The 19384-nt window shown below is 35.9% G+C and overlaps 1 protein-coding gene across 1 annotated transcript in view; it reads right to left on the bottom strand.

Moving 5' to 3' along the window:
- Positions 1-1986: 1986 nt before the first annotated feature.
- LOC121383694 (sperm receptor for egg jelly-like) overlaps positions 1987-19384 on the bottom strand; it is a 183480-nt gene continuing 166082 nt past the window's right edge. Inside the window, exons 16-18 of the mRNA XM_041513788.1 lie at positions 15175-15429; positions 8151-8301; positions 1987-2375 (exon numbers count right to left, since the gene is read on the bottom strand). Of these exons, the coding sequence (XP_041369722.1) occupies positions 1987-2375; positions 8151-8301; positions 15175-15429 (795 nt within the window). The remainder of the gene's footprint in view (positions 2376-8150; positions 8302-15174; positions 15430-19384) is intronic.

Raw genomic sequence — 19384 nt, 5'->3', positions numbered from 1 at the left:
ATTAATCATCAGGTTTTGGATCTCAAAGATTAGGTAATTTTTGACATATAATCTTTGCGAGCAAACCAGCTACATTGTTCTATTAGTAGCAAATGATCTTTTAGGTACATCATGCCACAAACATGCCACAAGTATACCATGACATTTGATACAGCAGACATGGTACACTGGCTGAAATGAGAAATATCCCAATAGATCCACACACCAGGATGGATCCTGAACCGACTGAGCATCAGGCAAATGCTTTACCAGAATGTTCCACCCCAAATTGATAATAACTTCAATTGCATAATGGTTGTGGGCAACAATTCTTTACTTTATTGAACTTTCTTATTATTATCTGCCTTGGAGTAATGTTTGATACTGAATTGGATACTGTCTGACATATGATCAAAAAAAATATTGGAACAGTTTGACTTAAAATCAACATGACATGGCTCAAGTTTCAAATAAATGTTGAGCTATGATAACAATTATCTATTATCATCAAAGAAAAACATGTCGATAAAAATCCCGTACTGGCTGTTTTCGTTCAGTGTTAAATTAAAAGACTGTATGAAAACTCACAGAGTACCTGTTGCTAAGTGCCTATAATGGCCATTGTATACTAAAAGGCAAAAGTTATTGTGACACACAAAAGACAAAGATAATTGATGATAAGATTTTACTGCCGTGTATGAAACGTTATAACATGAAAAGGGCGCACCTGCTATATGCAAATGAGCCATATCACTAGAGGGGATCCAGAGTGTGTGTCCACCTTGAGAATTGATACAGGCCTGGCATCGTCTTCTCATTGAGGCTACTAAACAATGGAGAAAGGGATGGTACAGGCTGTGAGGGTTGCTCGCTGGAACCTGTTTTGCAGATCCATGTGTCTTGGCAAGGGGTTGTCACGGGTGGTCCCTGACCTGGTTGTTTTGTTGATATTGTTGCCATAAGTGCCATATGGTGTTTCTGTGGATGTTGAATTGACGTGCGATGTCATGCTGCAAGGTCCCAGATTCAAGCATCCCTATGACTCGCCATCTGTCATTTTCACTGAGGCGTGACATGACGAAATTGCATCATACAGTTCACTAATGGTGTTTTTCTGACTTCTGGACTTCTGAAGGCTGCATAGAGTGGCAATGATTTACGACTGAATGTCTGGCCTTTTATGGTGAACACTGGACAGCATTTCTCCCGAATATTCCATGTTTCTTGCACAAAGCATGCAATCGCTGCAACAACTGTTTGGTTGCATTTTTTAAAGCTGTTTCATGCACATTTTCTCTAGTTTACATACATAAATCCATTCACAAATTTATTACTCCAAACAATGCATGTCACAATAACTTTTGCCTTTGAGTACACTATAAACCATGGAAATACAGCCCAACTTATGATCAGTTTTCTTTAAATAGTAAATGAAGTATGGATTTTGAAAATTATTACTATTTATTTATTTTATTGCTATTATTATTTTTGAACCCATTATGTAATCATTGTGATGTCTTGTTTGTGTTTTGTGTTTTCCTTTAGCAAACCTGCTGTCTGATTATCGAACACATAGAAAACGTTATTGCTTCTTTTTTCTGTTTTCTTTATCCTTTCTCTTTTTCAATAATATTTATCTCTGGCCCCGTGCTTATAAACCTTAAAGTCTAGACTTTAATAAAGTCCAGACTTTAACGTCATGGCAACACCATTCAAATAGCATTACGTTAAAGTCTGGACTTTATTAAAGTCTAGACTTAAAATTTTATAAGCACGGGCCCTGTTCATATTTAAATTAAAAATATATATTACTGTCGTAACATGTATATATTATGGAGAAGACCTAGTACGTTGTACTATGTGTGCCTAATCCATTTGTTGTTTAAAAAGCAATAAAATATGTTTCAATCAATCAATCAATCAATCAGTTTATCCTACGTTATTGGGAAATTCGTTATTGGTAAATGTGTTTAACTGGACAACATAACACTACTGTTGAATGACATTTCAAATGCCATATAACCATAAACAAAAACTCACCTTAACTCTAATAACAAGATAGAAATTAGTGTCGTTCGTTCCAAGAATATCTTCTGGCAAGAATAATAGATGTGGATCTTGCTTATGGTTCTTGTATGTCAAGCCAGCTTCATCTTCCACTGGCCAGTCAAACCCATGCAATTCGAGATTCCTGAAGCTTACTTCAGATTCACTAGCTCCCAAAACCACCTCTAGTTTCAATGGTGAATCTACAGCAAACATTTTCACAACCTGTGTTTTCCCTTTAATTACTGGAATAATTACACGTACAGTACTGGAATTTTTCACTTTATGATTGATAGTGTCATATGTGACATTCAAGGTGAATATTTTGTCTTCTTCCATCACATTAGATACTGAAAAACAAGCAAATCTAATTTGACTGTAAACACTTGATTTGTACATGTAGTTCTGTAACAGTTCACATGCAAGATGAACGAATGCAATTTACTCAACCATTGAACAAGGTACTAAAATGGTCTTATCGAGCTCAAAAAACAAACAAAACAACCAGCTAGCAGACAATGATTGTTACAGAATGCAAGTAGTAACATGACTTGTGGCTTAAAGAAATTGTGGACTGGTAAAAGTAGGATCAAGTTGTGTTGATATGTTAACTAGTTGTTAATTGAGAAAGAAGGCAGCGGGCAGACGACGATGGTTACAGAATGCAAGTAGTAACATGACTTGTGGCTTAAAGAAATTGTGGACTGGTAAAAGTAGGATCAAGTTGTGTTGATATGTTAACTAGTTGTTAATTGAGAAAGAAGGCAGCGGGCAGACGACGATGGTTACAGAATGCAAGTAGTAACATGATTTATGGCTTAAAGAAATTGTGGACTGGTAAAAGTAGGATCAAGTTGTGTTGGTATGTTAACTAGTTGTTAATTGAGAAAGAAGGCAGCGGGCAGACGACGATGGTTACAGAATGCAAGTAGTCGCATGACTTGTGGCTTAAAGAAATTGTGGACTGGTAAAAGTAGGATCAAGTTGTGTTGGTATGTTAACTAGTTGTTAATTGAGAAAGAAGGCAGCGGGCAGACGACGATGGTTACAGAATGCAAGTAGTAACATGACTTGTGGCTTAAAGAAATTGTGGACTGGTAAAAGTAGGATCAAGTTGTGTTGATATGTTAACTAGTTGTTAATTGAAAAAGAAGGCAGCGGGCAGACGACAATTGTTACAGAATGCAAGTAGTCGCATGACTTGTGGCTTAAAGAAATTGTGGACTGGTACAAGTAGGATCAAGTTGTGTTGATATGTTAACTAGTTGTTAATTGAAAAAGAAGGCAGCGGGCAGACGATGATTGATACAAAATACAAATAGTCACATGACTTGTGGCTTAAAGAACTTGTGGACTGGTAAAAGTAGGATCAAGTTGTGTTGATATGTTAACTAAAGTACTAATCAAAATTATACCAAGGTAATTTTCCAGTCTTACATATTAGTTATAAAACTACCTGGAATAAAAACCATTAAAATGTTTCAGTATTACCATGACCTGTTATGGTATTCCAACAACCGGTACCAAAAATGACAATAAATGACCAATTATAGATAGAAATATGAGATGTATTTATAATTTTACTGTAAAACATACATGTGTACATGTAATTTGAAACAGACTATAACACCCAGTTTGATATTGAACACACCTGAGACCAACCCTCTGCTTAGCTTAGTACTTGTGATTTCACCTGTCAGCTTTAATCAATATCAATCTGGGTGTTATAGTCTGTTCCAAATTACATATGTTTTGCAGTAAAATCTCATATTTCTATCTATAACAGGCCATTTATTGTCATTTTTTCTACCAGTTGTTTGAATACCATAACAGGTCATGATACTACTGAAACATTTTTATGGTTTTTATTCCAGGGATTTTCTTAACTAATATATAAGACTGGAAAATCACCTGGGTATAATTTTGATTAGTACTTTAGTTATTAATTGAAAAAGAAGGCAGCGGGCTCGGTGTTTGTTCAGTGACAACACTGTTACCGCTATGCTGACTTTCTTTTGGTGACATAATCAAGAGATTCGGATGTAAGGAGGAATACGCATGTGCAGGGCACAATATTTCACGCGAACCGCCATTCTGTTCGCGTGTCGGTGACGCAAAATTAAATTTACGCGAACCGCAAATCGGTTACGTCGTGACCTGTAGACGTTCAGAAATGAAAACTTGCAAACTTCACGATTAAAGTAAGTTTATTCATGCAGACATACTGCTAGTATTCCGACAAATGTTTTAGACTGATTTTTAGATACTTGATGTAGTAGACAGTAGACAACAGTATATTCCAACGGTTGTAACTTGCGACCAAAGGCTCAGTATAGAGTCGAGGAAAAAGTTTTAAAGAAATGTGCACGGACCGCTAAGGCGCTTAAATTATATGCTGCTATTCTATCTCTAAAGGAATATATGTAGACATAATATTGGATTGCCTATAATTTTACAAAGGTTGAAAACGGTTTTAACGTAAACAAAAATGCAAAAATTTCACAAATACTAACATCGCATAATGAGCTTTAAATAACAAACATTTGGAACACCACTGTAGTATTGAAGTGCCAGCGATAAAGTGAAAGTAGCATTGCCACCGCAAAATATCAGTGTCAAATTGTGATCTTTCTTTTTATGTTATTATAAGATTTATTCATGCACCAATGAGTAGCCTGTTTTATAGTTCAGAGGAACTGGACATTTGTTGTTTGGGTTTTTGGTGGGCTTTTTTAATCTGCTGTATACTAAATTTTACATATCAGTGACACATGGTAGCCTTTATTTGTTTTTTTTATGAAAGAAAATTATTAGTCTAATCATGCACCAGGGAATGGGCATTTTTCCTCCAAATGTATCTATTTTGTTTCAGTACTGGGCTGTTATTTAGTCCTTTTACAATAGTATTAACTTCCGCAAGCTGCACAGAGGTTCTAGAATACGGTGGCCCGATGCCCGAGGACAGTGTTTTTTAGATTCGGGCAACTAAAAATTACTTTTTGCAATCCCGATGGCAAGTGGTGAATAATAATAATAATAATAATAATAATAATAATAATAAATCTACAATGCTACGATCATACGAAAACAAAAGAAACATCTACAAGTCACTTCTTTCAATTTGCAAGCATTAAAGAAACTTTTATAAAACGTTTAGTTTTTTGTTGTATTTTGTTTTAACTTTATGTTTGAGCTAAAAATTGTGTATTTGAAATATAATTTCAATGTAACTTTGAGGTAACCGATCAGGTAATCCACAGGTTATGCAAATATAATTCACGTAACCGAACAATTGGTTACCTAGGTAAAAAACACGTGAACAGACTTCCGGTTACCTCAGATTTTGAAATATTGTCCCCTGATGTGTCAATGAGAGCCGAACCCATGCTCCCATAACATACAACAGCATTGTTAGAAGTGTTAACTGCCCCTTGTATATGAAGTTGATGAAAGGATTGCCACGAAAAATGACAAGACATCGATGTGTAAACATTTTAGCTCTGCATCTTTGATGCCACAAACCAATGTGCGACAAACACTATTCCTAGACTTTATGAATTAGGTGTGGAATTTTGTATTTGTTCTTCTACAAAACATTTGGTATAACTGTATTTAGTTATTATAATTTTCTTATAAATTCATGTTTCTTAGAAATAAAATTTAGATTCTTCTAACATCCACAGTGATTTTAATTTTATAATTTATAGAGATACAATCCATTGATTAATTTATTTTTGATAGAATAACAATTTTTATCGGCTTAAATTTAAAAAATGTATGATTTGATAAAAAAAAAAAAAAAAAAAATCTTTTTAATATATGAATTTTTTTTTTTTTTACATTTGTATTTATGTACTTAAGATCTGAGTCAATATTTGGTTAACTCTATATTTATTTTTATTCCTAATACATGTATATGATATTGACGATACTGAAACACACAAGGTTAATAATCTCTTTATCATATAATCTAAAGTTTAATACGTGTTTTTGTAAACTGTACATGCAGCTTTAATTCCAGTCTGCATTACTAGATATTCAAATGATGTAAGAATATGTGGCACAGTGTCTTTTTGAATGGAAATTACATCAAACTCGAATGACATCATTTTGGATGTTGAACTTACAAAATAAACTAGTGTTTAACGTTTTTGTTATCTGAACGCTGGACAGATTTCAATGTAAAATTGCTATTGAAATGTTTTTGTTTGACGACTATGAATGCATACTTCAATTATGGAGTGTCACCCTAGTACGTTTGCTTAAATGTCAATAAACCAAGTGCAGTGACCTCCATTAATTTACATCTAATTTGCAAAGTCATCAAATTCTTATATGTATGTGATTTGAAAAATATCACATACTTTGATTGTACTGAAAATGTAAGATATATATTATCTTTTATGAAAAACTATTATGAAATATTATATCAATTAAACAGCCATGACGTTAATGGTGCAGTATCCAAAATGAAAATATACAGTAGGTGAAATAGTCATCTATGGCAATTTTGAGCCTGCCTACAGCAGTTTTAAATCAAACATTGTCAGCAATTAAATAAAAAGCCGACAAGAATTGTGCAGAATTAAATGTCCAATTACCATAAACTGTATTCGATGTCACTGATAATTGCATCCATAAATATATGATGAACAAGTATAATAATAACATTATAATATTAAAGCCCTGTACACTAACACTAAGTAAACATCAGTTTGTTTAGTTTAGCGATCATAATACAGCAAATTCACTTAATAATCACCGGATACTGGATCACACACATTTGGTAAATTTTGACAATAAAGCTACAAAAGATTTTTTAATATACGCTTTCTCACAGACCAATACCTTTAACAAGAACAGATTAGACGATGCCCATGGGAGAATAAACACCAGTTATCATTTTAGATTTCCACAGAATGGCTCCCCTCGACAAGGGGGCAGGCACAAAATACCGCTCCAGGTATACAATGTGTTTTGATAATCAACTTCACAAGCAGCTTTACAAACTTAATGCTGACAGCGGGCAGGCACCAAATGTTTTTTGATAATCAACTTCACAAGCAGCTTTACAAACTTAATGCTGACAGCGGGCAGGCACCAAATGTTTTTTGATAATCAACTTCACAAGCAGCTTTACAAACTTAATGCTGACAGCGGGCAGGCACCAAATGTTTTTTGATAATCAACTTCACAAGCAGCTTTACAAACTTAATGCTGACAGCGGGCAGGCACCAAATGTGTTTTGATAATCAGCTTCACAAGCAGCTTTACAAACTTAATGCTGACAGCGGGCAGGCACCAAATGTGTTTTGATAATCAGCTTCACAAGCAGCTTTACAAACTTAATGCTGACAGCGGGCAGGCACCAAATGGCTTTTGATAATCAGCTTTACAAGCAGCTTTAAATGCTTTGTGCTTTCCATCTCATTTTTGAAAATATTTCACCTACATCAAGAATCCTTAATTTTCAGAAGCAATTACATAAATCTTATGATTTTATCAACATTTGTTTCAAGTCTTCAAAACTTGTAAAAACGTTAGAATACAGTCTAATTTTGAGACTAATTTCTTGAAGTGCTTCCATGTTAAAATGTGAGACAAAGACTACTTCTCACTCTTCAAAATGAGTTTGGGCATTCACTAATGCTTTGTGTTTGTAGTGTACCATTTTTTTGCTGTCTGGTAAAACATGCTACAGATTTGTAAATGCCACCTTGGAATGACTGTTGTAGTCCGTGTAAGTTTTTCCCACAAGGCTTTTCTGCTGGAAATAATTTGAAAGGTACTCTATTTGCTTTTTGTGAATGTTTGAAGTATGTTTTATTTAACAACACCAGTAAAGGACACTGACTAACATCAGCTACTGGATGTCAAACATTTGATAATTCTGACAGTCATAGAGGATTAGAAGCAAGGGATCTTTTACACACAGTTTCCCAGACAGGACAACACATATCAGTTGTGAAGCACTGGTTGGAAAAGGAAAAATCTGTGTCTTGTGTTTCACGGAACGGTTATTTAAACATGGTTTTTTTTAGGCAATTTTAAAATTGGGTATATTGTTTGAAAACCTCTCGGTGAAAAAACCCACAACCCAATTTAAAAACAAAACAAATGCCTACAGTTTACTGATATGAAGATATCTGCCGGCACAGACAGATCCGATGGATTAAGGCTTTTTCCATCATTTTTTACTGAGATCTTCATCACTGGTAAATTCACTACATCTGCCGTTGGTGACCACTGAAATGGATTCTTCTTCATAATCATCATCTGAAGAAATAAGAAGAAATTAAGAACTCAATCAGTAATACTATAGCGGATGTACGTGGAATATGACAAAAACCCATTCATACATGTCTATTTATATTGTGCTTATTCTTTGTTCCAGTGTGCTTGGAAATTAATATTTCTGAGTTGTAAAATTAATCTGTGTGTAGGCGCGGGTGAGGTGTCACCTGGAAGGGCAATTTATAGGAGTAGGATATTTGTGTTGCTGAACCTCTCTAGACAAAAGAACTGCTTGACGATCGCTCCAACTCAGGGGCAAAATTGGGTACCGTGACTCATTTTACGACATATTTTTTTATTAGTACACAAACACATAATAACAATTTTCTCCATAATCCTAGATGATATGATAAAAGTTATCACATCACTAGATACCTACACGTAAGGGCTTTCCAATGAGTACAAACCTTTTACTCTACATAATATGTCTAAGTACGAAATGAAGGACAACAGAAATGAAACCCTACCCCTTAAATTTGAAACAAATGTCTTTAAAAAGTTGCTTTTCAATTATGCAATAATTAAATTTTCTTTGCATCTATACACTTTATGGCAATCTGATTGGTCCAGAGGTGCTTTTTCTTTTCGTTCATATCTCGATGAACCCCCAAAAATTAAGCTACGCCTACTACCCCTACTGCCTCTTCGCTAATCATGACGCGAGACTCGGTTGTTGGCCAAAGAAATCATGTAGGAAACTTCACACCTGTAACTTACTTGTAAGCGATGTTCAACAGCTGTTGGCGAAAATTAAACGGTTCCACCAACAGCATAAATGTTAGACACGTTCCCTTCATTCACTTTCATAAAATATAAACTAAACACGAATAGGACAATTCCTTCCAATATAACTAAATGATACGTAAAAATGCACAGCAGCTAGAAGAAATGATGTCATTTACAAAAAAATCACCTGATTCAAATAATAATAATAAAATTTTCTTTGCGCCTATACACTTTACGGCAATCTGATTGGTCCAGAGGTGCTTTTTTTTTCAAGTTCATATCTCGATGAACCCAAAAACATTAAGCCACGGCTACTACCCCCCCCCCCCCCCCCCCCAACTTGCACTACTTTAGTGCAACAAGCCGGATTATTCTGGCAATCATATTTAGATATTTTGAAGAAAACACATGTGAAAGCTACAAAAAATGTATACAATAAATTAATGGAAAATACTATAGCAGAGTAGACATATGGATCTATACGCATTGATTAAAAAAACCCACACAAAAAAAAACCTCTTCGCTAATGACATGAGACTGTCATTGGCCAAAGAAATCATGTAGGAAACTTCACGCCTGTAACTTACTTGTAAGCGATGTTCAACAGCTGTTGGTGAAAATTAAACGGTTCCACCGACAGCATAAATGTTAGACACGTTCCCTACATTCACTTTCATAAAATATAAACTAAACACGAATAGGACAATTCCTCCCAATATAACTTAATGATCCGTAAAAATGCACAGCAGCTAGAGGAAATGACGTCATTTACAAAAAATCACCTGATTCAAATAATAGTGAATGAACATTCGCATTCTTACGCGACATAAGTATCAATGAAGTTTACACAAACAATACTACAGACATATTTAAAGCTAAACAAAATAAATTCAGTTATGTATTGTTAAAGTATGCATATAAATTTAATTATAAGATTTGACCGAAATAATGTTTTGGTTTATGCAAGTATGAACCAAAAAACCGATGTGCACACTTTTGTATGACCTGCTAGATAGTATTAGTGTACATGTGGTGGCCTCCAATGAAAAGTGTATCAATAAGATAGTATTAGTGTACATGTGGTGGCCTCCATTGAAAAGTTTATCAATAAGATAGTATTAGTGTACATGTGGTGGCCTCCAATGAAAAGTGTATCAATAAGATAGTATTAGTGTACATGTGGTTGCCTCCAACGAAAAGTGTATCAATAAGATAGTATTAGTGTACATGTGGTGGCCTCCTTTGAAAAGTGTATCAATAAGATAGTATTAGTGTACATGTGGTGGCCTCCAATGAAAAGTGTATGAATAAGATAGTATTAGTGTACATGTGGTGGCCTCCAATGAAAAGTGTATCAGTAAGATAGTATTAGTGTACATGTGGTGGCCTCCATTGAAAAGTGTATCAATAAGATAGTATTAGTGTACATGTGGTGGCCTCCTTTGAAAAGTGTATCAATAAGATAGTATTAGTGTACATGTGGTGGCCTCCTTTGAAAAGTGTATACAAAATATCCCTTGCTGCTTTATGATTAGGTGTAGTCTATTCAGTGTCAACATCCTCCCTCTCCCTATATCAACCACATGCATAAATAACAAAAGTATCAGACATCAAACAGCATTGGTTTCAGGTGCACTGAGGAGGCATTAAACAAATATTCATTTCATTCTCTTTCTTCTGTTGTGTCAGTCAAGACTCTGAAAGGCAACAATTGGGACCCTCTCCAAAAATAATTAAAAAAATTTGTTAGTATGTAGTAAGCACCAACACGACATTAAAGTGAATACCTTACCTATTTTAGCAACCAGTGCATCTATGACCATGTCTGTGAAACTGAAACTGGTTTGCCAGTACTTTTACAACAGTTACAAAAGCACCAATAGTCAGTTTATGCCACTTATGTCTAAAACAAATGCTTTGGGTTTTGACTTTGGATGGAACATTTTGATATAATTAATATTGCCACTTCTATACTCTTTATAATAGACCATAGATTGTATTACAGAAAGCATAGACGCTGCTGAAATTATCTGACCAAAGCAAATAACAATAGTCTATTCATTAAACATGTTAGAGCATCAACATGTTAATCCAAAGGACTCATTCCCCAAATAACTATGCAGCACTAACATATCTTTACACTCTGTTATATTGGCTGGATGATGTTACCGTGGTATCGAATGATCAACATGGTTAAACGAGACTGTAAACACATAGTAAACCACTAGTAGTATGTCTGCATGAATAAACTTCCTGTAATCGTGAAGTCTGCTAGTTTTAATTTCTGAACGTCTAACAGTCACGACGTAACCGATTTGTGGTTCGCGTAAATTTCATTTTGCCTAACCGACACATGAACAGAACTGCGGTCCACGTGAAATATTGTGCCCTGGTTTTAGGCAGGTCTTCAGAAACAAACTACAATAGGGCAAGGATTGTACATAGCATTTTGCAGATGCTCTTGAGCGGCTTCTACTAAGAAGAGATTTAGAATCAGAAGAGAGGAACTGCTTGCCTATAATACTGTTGGAGGCAACAGTATGTTCAACTTAGCCCAGATGGGGGTGAACTGTTCAAGAAAACGCACATCCCAGGGTGATTTTGCTAAACGACAGTAATTATGGATGATATATTTGGATATGATGGACATATACACATCATGTAGCACAGGAAAATAATTATGCAATGAAGCCGTAATTATGGAAGAATTTTCTTCATTTGTTTTGTTTTTAACCAGCACCATTATGGCCGGTACGGTTCTCACTGTTCAGAGTTAATTAATCTTAATGTTTGGTCTGGTTGATAAGTAATGGTCTTGGGTCTTTGAAGGTAAGACAAGCTAATGACTAAGCTGGTGAGCGAAAGTTTTAGATGGAATGAAACAATAAAAGAGCTTATGAAAAATGGATGTTAATTGACCCCATCTCGCCAAATGTAAACTTGTCCCAATGGAGATAATTGGTCATCAAAGTTTGAATGAGAATCCGCAGAAGGCAACTCAGAGGATCAAAGCATTACTGAATTATATATTAAGATAAAATTGTCAGCATAAAACAGAGGCTAAACAGACAAATGTAATTTTTGCTGAAGTGACAATAATTGATGTTGCTGTAATGGCTATGAAAATTATGCTAAATCATCTGAATTTACCATTCCTCGTCATACACTTGTAATGGTACAAGGTATTCATTGGTCTTTTCTCCAGCCACCTTACATGTCACAAGACCACCGACGGGTACATGGTTTTCAGTCAAAATCTTTTCTACGTGTAATTCTAGTACATGTACTTAACTATGTGTTTGAAAGCAAAGGATTATATCATTTTCACAGTGTTTTGTTGCTTTGATAACATAATTAAACTATGAAAACTGATTCTGGGGTCCCCCAGATCCACGGGAGATCATAATATCCCAAATTACACATTAAATGATGCCTTTTACTTTTAGAATATCAGTATCCATAACATCAATATGTACATGTTCAGTCGTAATATTTGTAGTAGTTCAAACTTCACTTCACTTCCTACCTGTATGTGTTCGTCTTTTGCACATACAAAATTACTGGGGAGTTACAAATCAGGTTATTAGAAGACAGGGTTAAAAAGGCTATATTAGGGTGTATACTACCAAATCAAATCCCATAGATGACAATAGTAATATATGCGGCTAAACCTCCTACCTGCAGCATAGACCACCGATACAAATACTACCACCACTCACTCTTAAAGTGAATCAGAAAATATTGTGGGTGGAGCTGCTCATTTTAGACATAATGGGTAGCATCTTTGACTACCCTAGTTCCGTACAAAATTTTAGTACTTTTTAACAGGTACCCATTACATGTCTAAAGCACAAGGCTACTTGACACAGTGGTATACTAGATGAAATAAAATTGCACACATTTTTTTGCTGAGATGAAACTAAATGTTTTTTACAACCAAAACACTCACATTTATAACCAATCACAGGACTTGTGGTGTTAACTTCTCTATCAAAAGTTGGGTGCACATGCTTTAACAGCAGTAATCTCAGGATTGTCTCTTTAACAAAAATAGTTAAAAGGCCATTGTCAAATGACTTTATTCTAGGCTACTTTTCAACTGAAAGATGAGGATGTAGCCTGGATGATATCAGGGTCCACACTGTCTACTTCAAAGTGTGGAAGGGGCACTGCCAGTCTGAGGGAAAGGGGGAAGAAACCTAAAGGGGCCAAAGGGCCCCGACTTGTCAAAGGGGATTCAAAGGGCATTATCCAACTTCAGATGTTCAAATATGGCATGTCTAACATTTGAGGACAAAAACAGGAAAATGTTGGGATAGTTACACACACCCACCCCACCCTTGGATATGAGTGTACATTCTGATAATAAACATTTATAAATGAACAAAAATCTTCTGATGCCAAAAAAAATCCACCAATATGAATAACAACTTTTTAAAGAATTTGATTTTCAAATTTAAGGGGTATGGCTTCTTTTCTGCTGTATCTGAGTCATGTGTTTATACTTATTAGAAAGCCGTTATGTGTAGCTAACCACTGATATGATAACGTTTATCAGATATTCTATGATTATGGAAAATCTTGTTACTACATGTTTGTGTACTAATGAAGACATACGTCGTAAAATGAGTAGACGCACCTTAATAAAACAGGCTAAAACACCATTCTGCTAACCCCCCCCCCCCCCCCCCCCCCCCCCCCGAGTTAGAGCAATCAACACGCAGATCCTTTATCTACAGAGACCCATCAACACAAATATCCTACGCATATAACTTCCCCTTTTAGGTGACACCCTACTTGCAGGAAAGAACTTAATTACATTTATTGATCCAAATTATATAGCTTTTCATCATTCCTATTACATGCATGCCTGCCAAAGAAATTACATTTAAAAAAAAAAAGAGAAATAAACAAGAGTGGACTCATTAATAATGGTTACCTATATCCAAATAAGGTTCTACCATGATATCCTGGGCACACACATCTCAGCTGTCTGGTCTGTCCTTGACAGGGTTAGTGATTAGTTGTTACTGGAGAGAGAGAGAGAGAGAGAGAGAGAGAGAGAGAGAGAGAGAGAGAGAGAGAGAGAGAGAGAGAGAGAGAGAGAGAGAGAGAGAGAGAGAGGAGGGAGGGAGGGAGGGAGGGGGAGGGAGGGAGTTAGTGTAATGGCATTACGTCTCAACAGTGAGTCATTAAAAGTCACACATGGTGGAAGCCACTGAGTGTTTCCCCATCTGAACCAGTGCTCCACAGCTGGTATATCAAAAGACATAGTATGTGTTGTCCTGTCTATGGGAAAGTGGTATAAAATATTTTTTGCTGCTATTAAAAAAAAATGTAGTGGGTTTTGTCTGAAATGAAGACTACATATCAAATGTTGACGTCCAATAGCCAATAATTAATTACTCAAGGTGCTCTAGTAGTGTCTTAAACAAAACAAACTTTAATTTTATCTTGATATGATCTTATGAAATAACAAATTTGATAAGACGTTAGTACCGGTGGATGAGGTACCTGTATATTCTGTATCAAACACCTGTCACAAGCTAGCAGTCATAAATATCATATAAACATGTCATTTCTGCCTTAAGATTTATATACTGTTACCATATTTAACTTGAGGCTCCAGAAGACACTATTGTTTAAGATGGTTTTTTTTGCATTAATAAACATTTTAAAAAACCCACAAATATTAAAGAAAAAATACAAATTAATCCCAGCTTTTGGGTCTAAGTATAAGATGAAGAGATGGAATCAAAAATGATCTAGATTACATTTTTTAATATCTTTTTTTGATTACTGAAAACAACAATCCTCCAATTCAGTGCCTGTTACATCATCAATTATTTTGACATTATAACCAGGTCAGTTTTAGCAATTTATTATGAACACAAAAAGAGAAGGATAATCCCAAATGTAAATGATAAAAGTACAGTCTTTATGGTTTGACACAAGCAATTTGTGTGCAAGAAAAAAACTGCTGGTCTCATTGGACACCAAGTTAACTAATTTCTTGAATTCAAAATGAATGTTAATGACATTGAGAACAATTACTCACCTGCATAATTTCTGGTCAGCAGTTTATTGATCACCATCAATTTGTAAACAGGAAGGATTTAAGAAGTGTACCTGCAAGTCGAAAGGTTTGTCTGTTCCACTCTTCATGTCATTGGGGAACAAAATGGAGCCACCTTGCTTATCATGGTCCTGAGGATTAGCTATAATGTTAAATGCATCAACAGTCGGCTCGATCTGTTGAACCGTCAGCGACATCTGATCTGATTGGATGTTCACTGGTCCTTCTATTTCTGACTGGACGGATTCCAACAAACAGTCACTAATGGTCTCTAGAACATCCAATACAGGCTTGGTTTTAGCCGCTATCTGGAAATATTCAAAGGGGTTTAAGATAAACTATTACAGATTAGGAGAGGTGAAAATTGGGCAATTTACAATTTTCGGGGGCTGAAATGCCCTCATTAACTCCTAACATATTGAACAAAAAACCTTGTTTTTTCCTATTACATAGACAAAAAAAGAATGATAAAAGGATATGTGCATGTAGGTCGATTTTTTTTCTTTGTAAATTTTGGAAATTTATTTATAGCATTGTAAATGGATCACCATGCATGAAGTCAAAGTGATAAATTTTATATATTTTTCTTGCTAATAGTTTATTTTTTTTGTATTGAAGGCGGATTAAAATTAGAGTTGGTCAGATAACTGGAAACAAACCATATTTTTATTTCCCCCATATGGTGTAGTTTATAAGTAAAAGAGGAAAAGCAGTACAGACACAGCTAGTTCATAAGTTAAATAGGAAAAGCAGTACAGACACAGCTAGCAGGGTACGAATGATGCAGTTCATAAGTTAAATAGGAAAAGCAGTACAGACACAGCTAGCAGGGTGCAAATGATGCAGTTCATAAGTTAAATAGGAAAAGCAGTACAGACACAGCTAGCAGGGTGCAAATGATGCAGTTCATAAGTTAAATAGGAAAAGCAGTACAGACACAGCTAGCAGGGTGCGAATGATGCAGTTCATAAGTTAAATAGGAAAAGCAGTACAGACACAGCTAGCAGGGTGCGAATGATGCAGTTCATAAGTTAAATAGGAAAAGCAGTACAGACACAGCTAGCAGGGTGCAAATGATGCAGTTCATAAGTTAAATAGGAAAAGCAGTACAGACACAGCTAGCAGGGTGCGAATGATGCAGTTCATAAGTTAAATAGGAAAAGCAGTACAGACACAGCTAGCAGGGTGCGAATGATGCAGTTCATAAGTTAAATAGGAAAAGCAGTACAGACACAGCTAGCAGGGTGCGAATGATGCAGTTCATAAGTTAAATAGGAAAAGCAGTACAGACACAGCTAGCAGGGTGCGAATGATGCAGTTCATAAGTTAAATAGGAAAAGCAGTACAGACACAGCTAGCAGGGTGCGAATGATGCAGTTCATAAGTTAAATAGGAAAAGCAGTACAGACACAGCTAGCAGGGTACCAATGATGCAGTTCATAAGTTAAATAGGAAAAGCAGTACAGACACAGCTAGCAGGGTACGAATGATGCAGTTCATAAGTTAAATAGGAAAAGCAGTACAGACACAGCTAGCAGGGTACGAATGATGCAGTTCATAAGTTAAATAGGAAAAGCAGTACAGACACAGCTAGCAGGGTACAAATGATGCAGTTCATAAGTTAAATAGGAAAAGCAGTACAGACACAGCTAGCAGGGTACAAATGATGCAGTTCATAAGTTAAATAGGAAAAGCAGTACAGACACAGCTAGCAGGGTACAAATGATGCAGTTCATAAGTTAAATAGGAAAAGCAGTACAGACACAGCTAGCAGGGTCCAAATGATGCAGTTCATAAGTTAAAGAGGAAAAGCAGTACAGACACAGCTAGCAGGGTGCCAATGATGCAGTTCATAAGTTAAATAGGAAAAGCAGTACAGACACAACTAGCAGGGTACGAATGATGCAGTTCATAAGTTAAATAGGAAAAGCAGTACAGACACAGCTAGCAGGGTACAAATGATGCAGTTCATAAGTTAAATAGGAAAAGCAGTACAGACACAGCTAGCAGGGTGCAAATGATGCAGTTCATAAGTTAAATAGGAAAAGCAGTACAGACACAACTAGCAGGGTACAAATAATGCAGTTTATAAGTTAAAGAGGAAAAACGTTAAAGAGGAAAAACAGTACAGATACAGCTAGCAGGGTACGAATGATGCAGTTCATAAGTTAAATAGGAAAAGCAGTACAGATACAGCTAGCAGGGTACGAATGATGCAGTTCATAAGTTAAAGAGGAAAAGCAGTACAGACACAGTTAGCAGGGTACGAATGATGCAGTTCATAAGTTAAAGAGGAAAAACAGTACAGATACAGCTAGCAGGGTACAAATGATGCAGTTTATAAGTTAAAGAGGAAAAACAGTACAGATACAGCTAGCAGGGTACAAATGATGCAGCTGTACTCTTACCAATGTTCCCCACTTAGTTTTCAATCCATCAACAATTCTAACAACTAAACATTAATGAAGTGACAGACATGTCAGCTGTTTTAACAGTGAATGATGAGTGCCTGTCATCAGAGATATATCTATTCCATTGTGCTCTGTCTGATTTAGTAAACTAGTCTGAGAGTGGGATTTCTCTTTGTGGTAGAGCAAAGTAAAGATGTCCTCTTATAGATGTGACACTAGATAGAAATTCATGGAATCAACCACTATTTTGCCAAATACCTGTTTGACTGTATTGTGCAGAGATGCAGCCTTGATCGCAGATGACACTTTTGTCATTCAGATTTAGTTCAGTTGGTTTATATCAATGGAATATGTTCCTCAATAAGAAACTGCCATAAACATTCACGTTTGTTCATCTTTGATCAATACAATTTTTTTTAAATCTAAAGTAATCATAAGATTTGAAAGTATTGTTGAAATGCAGGTTAAAACAGCCTACTAAACTAACAATATCTTCCCACCCCTAATTAGTATTGTGTTTATGAAAAGTACTTGCCCAAAATCACATATACTGGGTAACATGTTACTTGTATGAAGTAGAAAATATACTTAATGGTTTCAATACATACATATATCCAGAAATCAAAGAATATGGCATTATCACCAAGCAAGTCAATTAGGGAACACCAAGAACGTTTGAGATACGATACGATTTCAAGAACAAAATCAAACAAAATAATTCAAGATACAGTCTTCTTTATCGTCTTGTGGGTCTTGTGCAAGACTGGACATGAACACATCACTTCTGTGCTCAAGGCAACATCTGCAGTGATTACGGTGGGAATCAAGATTCAACTGACTTGTGTTTTATGTAGGAGCAAGACTGGACATGAACACATCACTCCTGTGCTCCTGGCAACATCTGCAGTGATTGTGGTGGGAATCAAGATTCAACTGACTTGTGTTTTATATCGTAGCAATCACTACATATATCCAGAAATCAAAGAATATGGCATTATCACCATGCAAGTCAATTAGGGAACACCAAGAACGTTTGAGATATGATACGATTTCAAGAACAAAATCAAACAAAATAATTCAAGATACAGTCTTCTTTATCGTCTTGTGGGTCTTGTGCAAGACTGGACATGAACACATCACTTCTGTGCTCAAGGCAACATCTGCAGTGATTCAACTGACTTGTGTTTTATGTAGGAGCAAGACTGGACATGAGCACATCATTCCTGTGCTCCTAGCAACATCTGCAGTGATTGTGGTGGGAATCAAGATTCAACTGACTTGTGTTTTATGTAGGGGCAAGACTGGACATGAACACATCACTTCTGTGCTCCTGGCAACATCTGCAGTGATTGTGGTGGGAATCAAGATTCAACTGACTTGTGTTTTATGTAGGCGCAAGACTTGACATGAACACATCACTTCTGTGCTCCTAGCAACATCTGCAGTGATTGTGGTGGGAATCAAGATTCAACTGACTTGTGTTTTATGTAGGGGCAAGACTGGACATGAACACATCACTTCTGTGTTCCTGGCAACATCTGCAGTGATTGCAGTGGGAATCAAGATTCAACTGACTTGTGTTTTATATCGTAGCAATCACTACATATATCCAGAAATCAAAGAATATGGCATTATCACCATGCAAGTCAATTAGGGAACACCAAGAACGTTTGAGATACGATACGATTTCAAGAACAAAATCAAACAGAATAATTTAAGATACAGTCTTATTTATCGTCTTGTGGGACTTGTGCATGACTGGACATGAACACATCACTTCTGTGCTCCTGGCAACATCTCCAGTGATTGTGGTGGGAATCAAGATTCAACTGACTTGTGTTTTATATCGTAG

Source organism: Gigantopelta aegis, chromosome 10 (assembly GCF_016097555.1).
Source record: "Gigantopelta aegis isolate Gae_Host chromosome 10, Gae_host_genome, whole genome shotgun sequence".
Classification (NCBI taxonomy): domain Eukaryota; kingdom Metazoa; phylum Mollusca; class Gastropoda; order Neomphalida; family Peltospiridae; genus Gigantopelta; species Gigantopelta aegis.
This window is presented reverse-complemented; position numbering and strand designations above follow the sequence as displayed.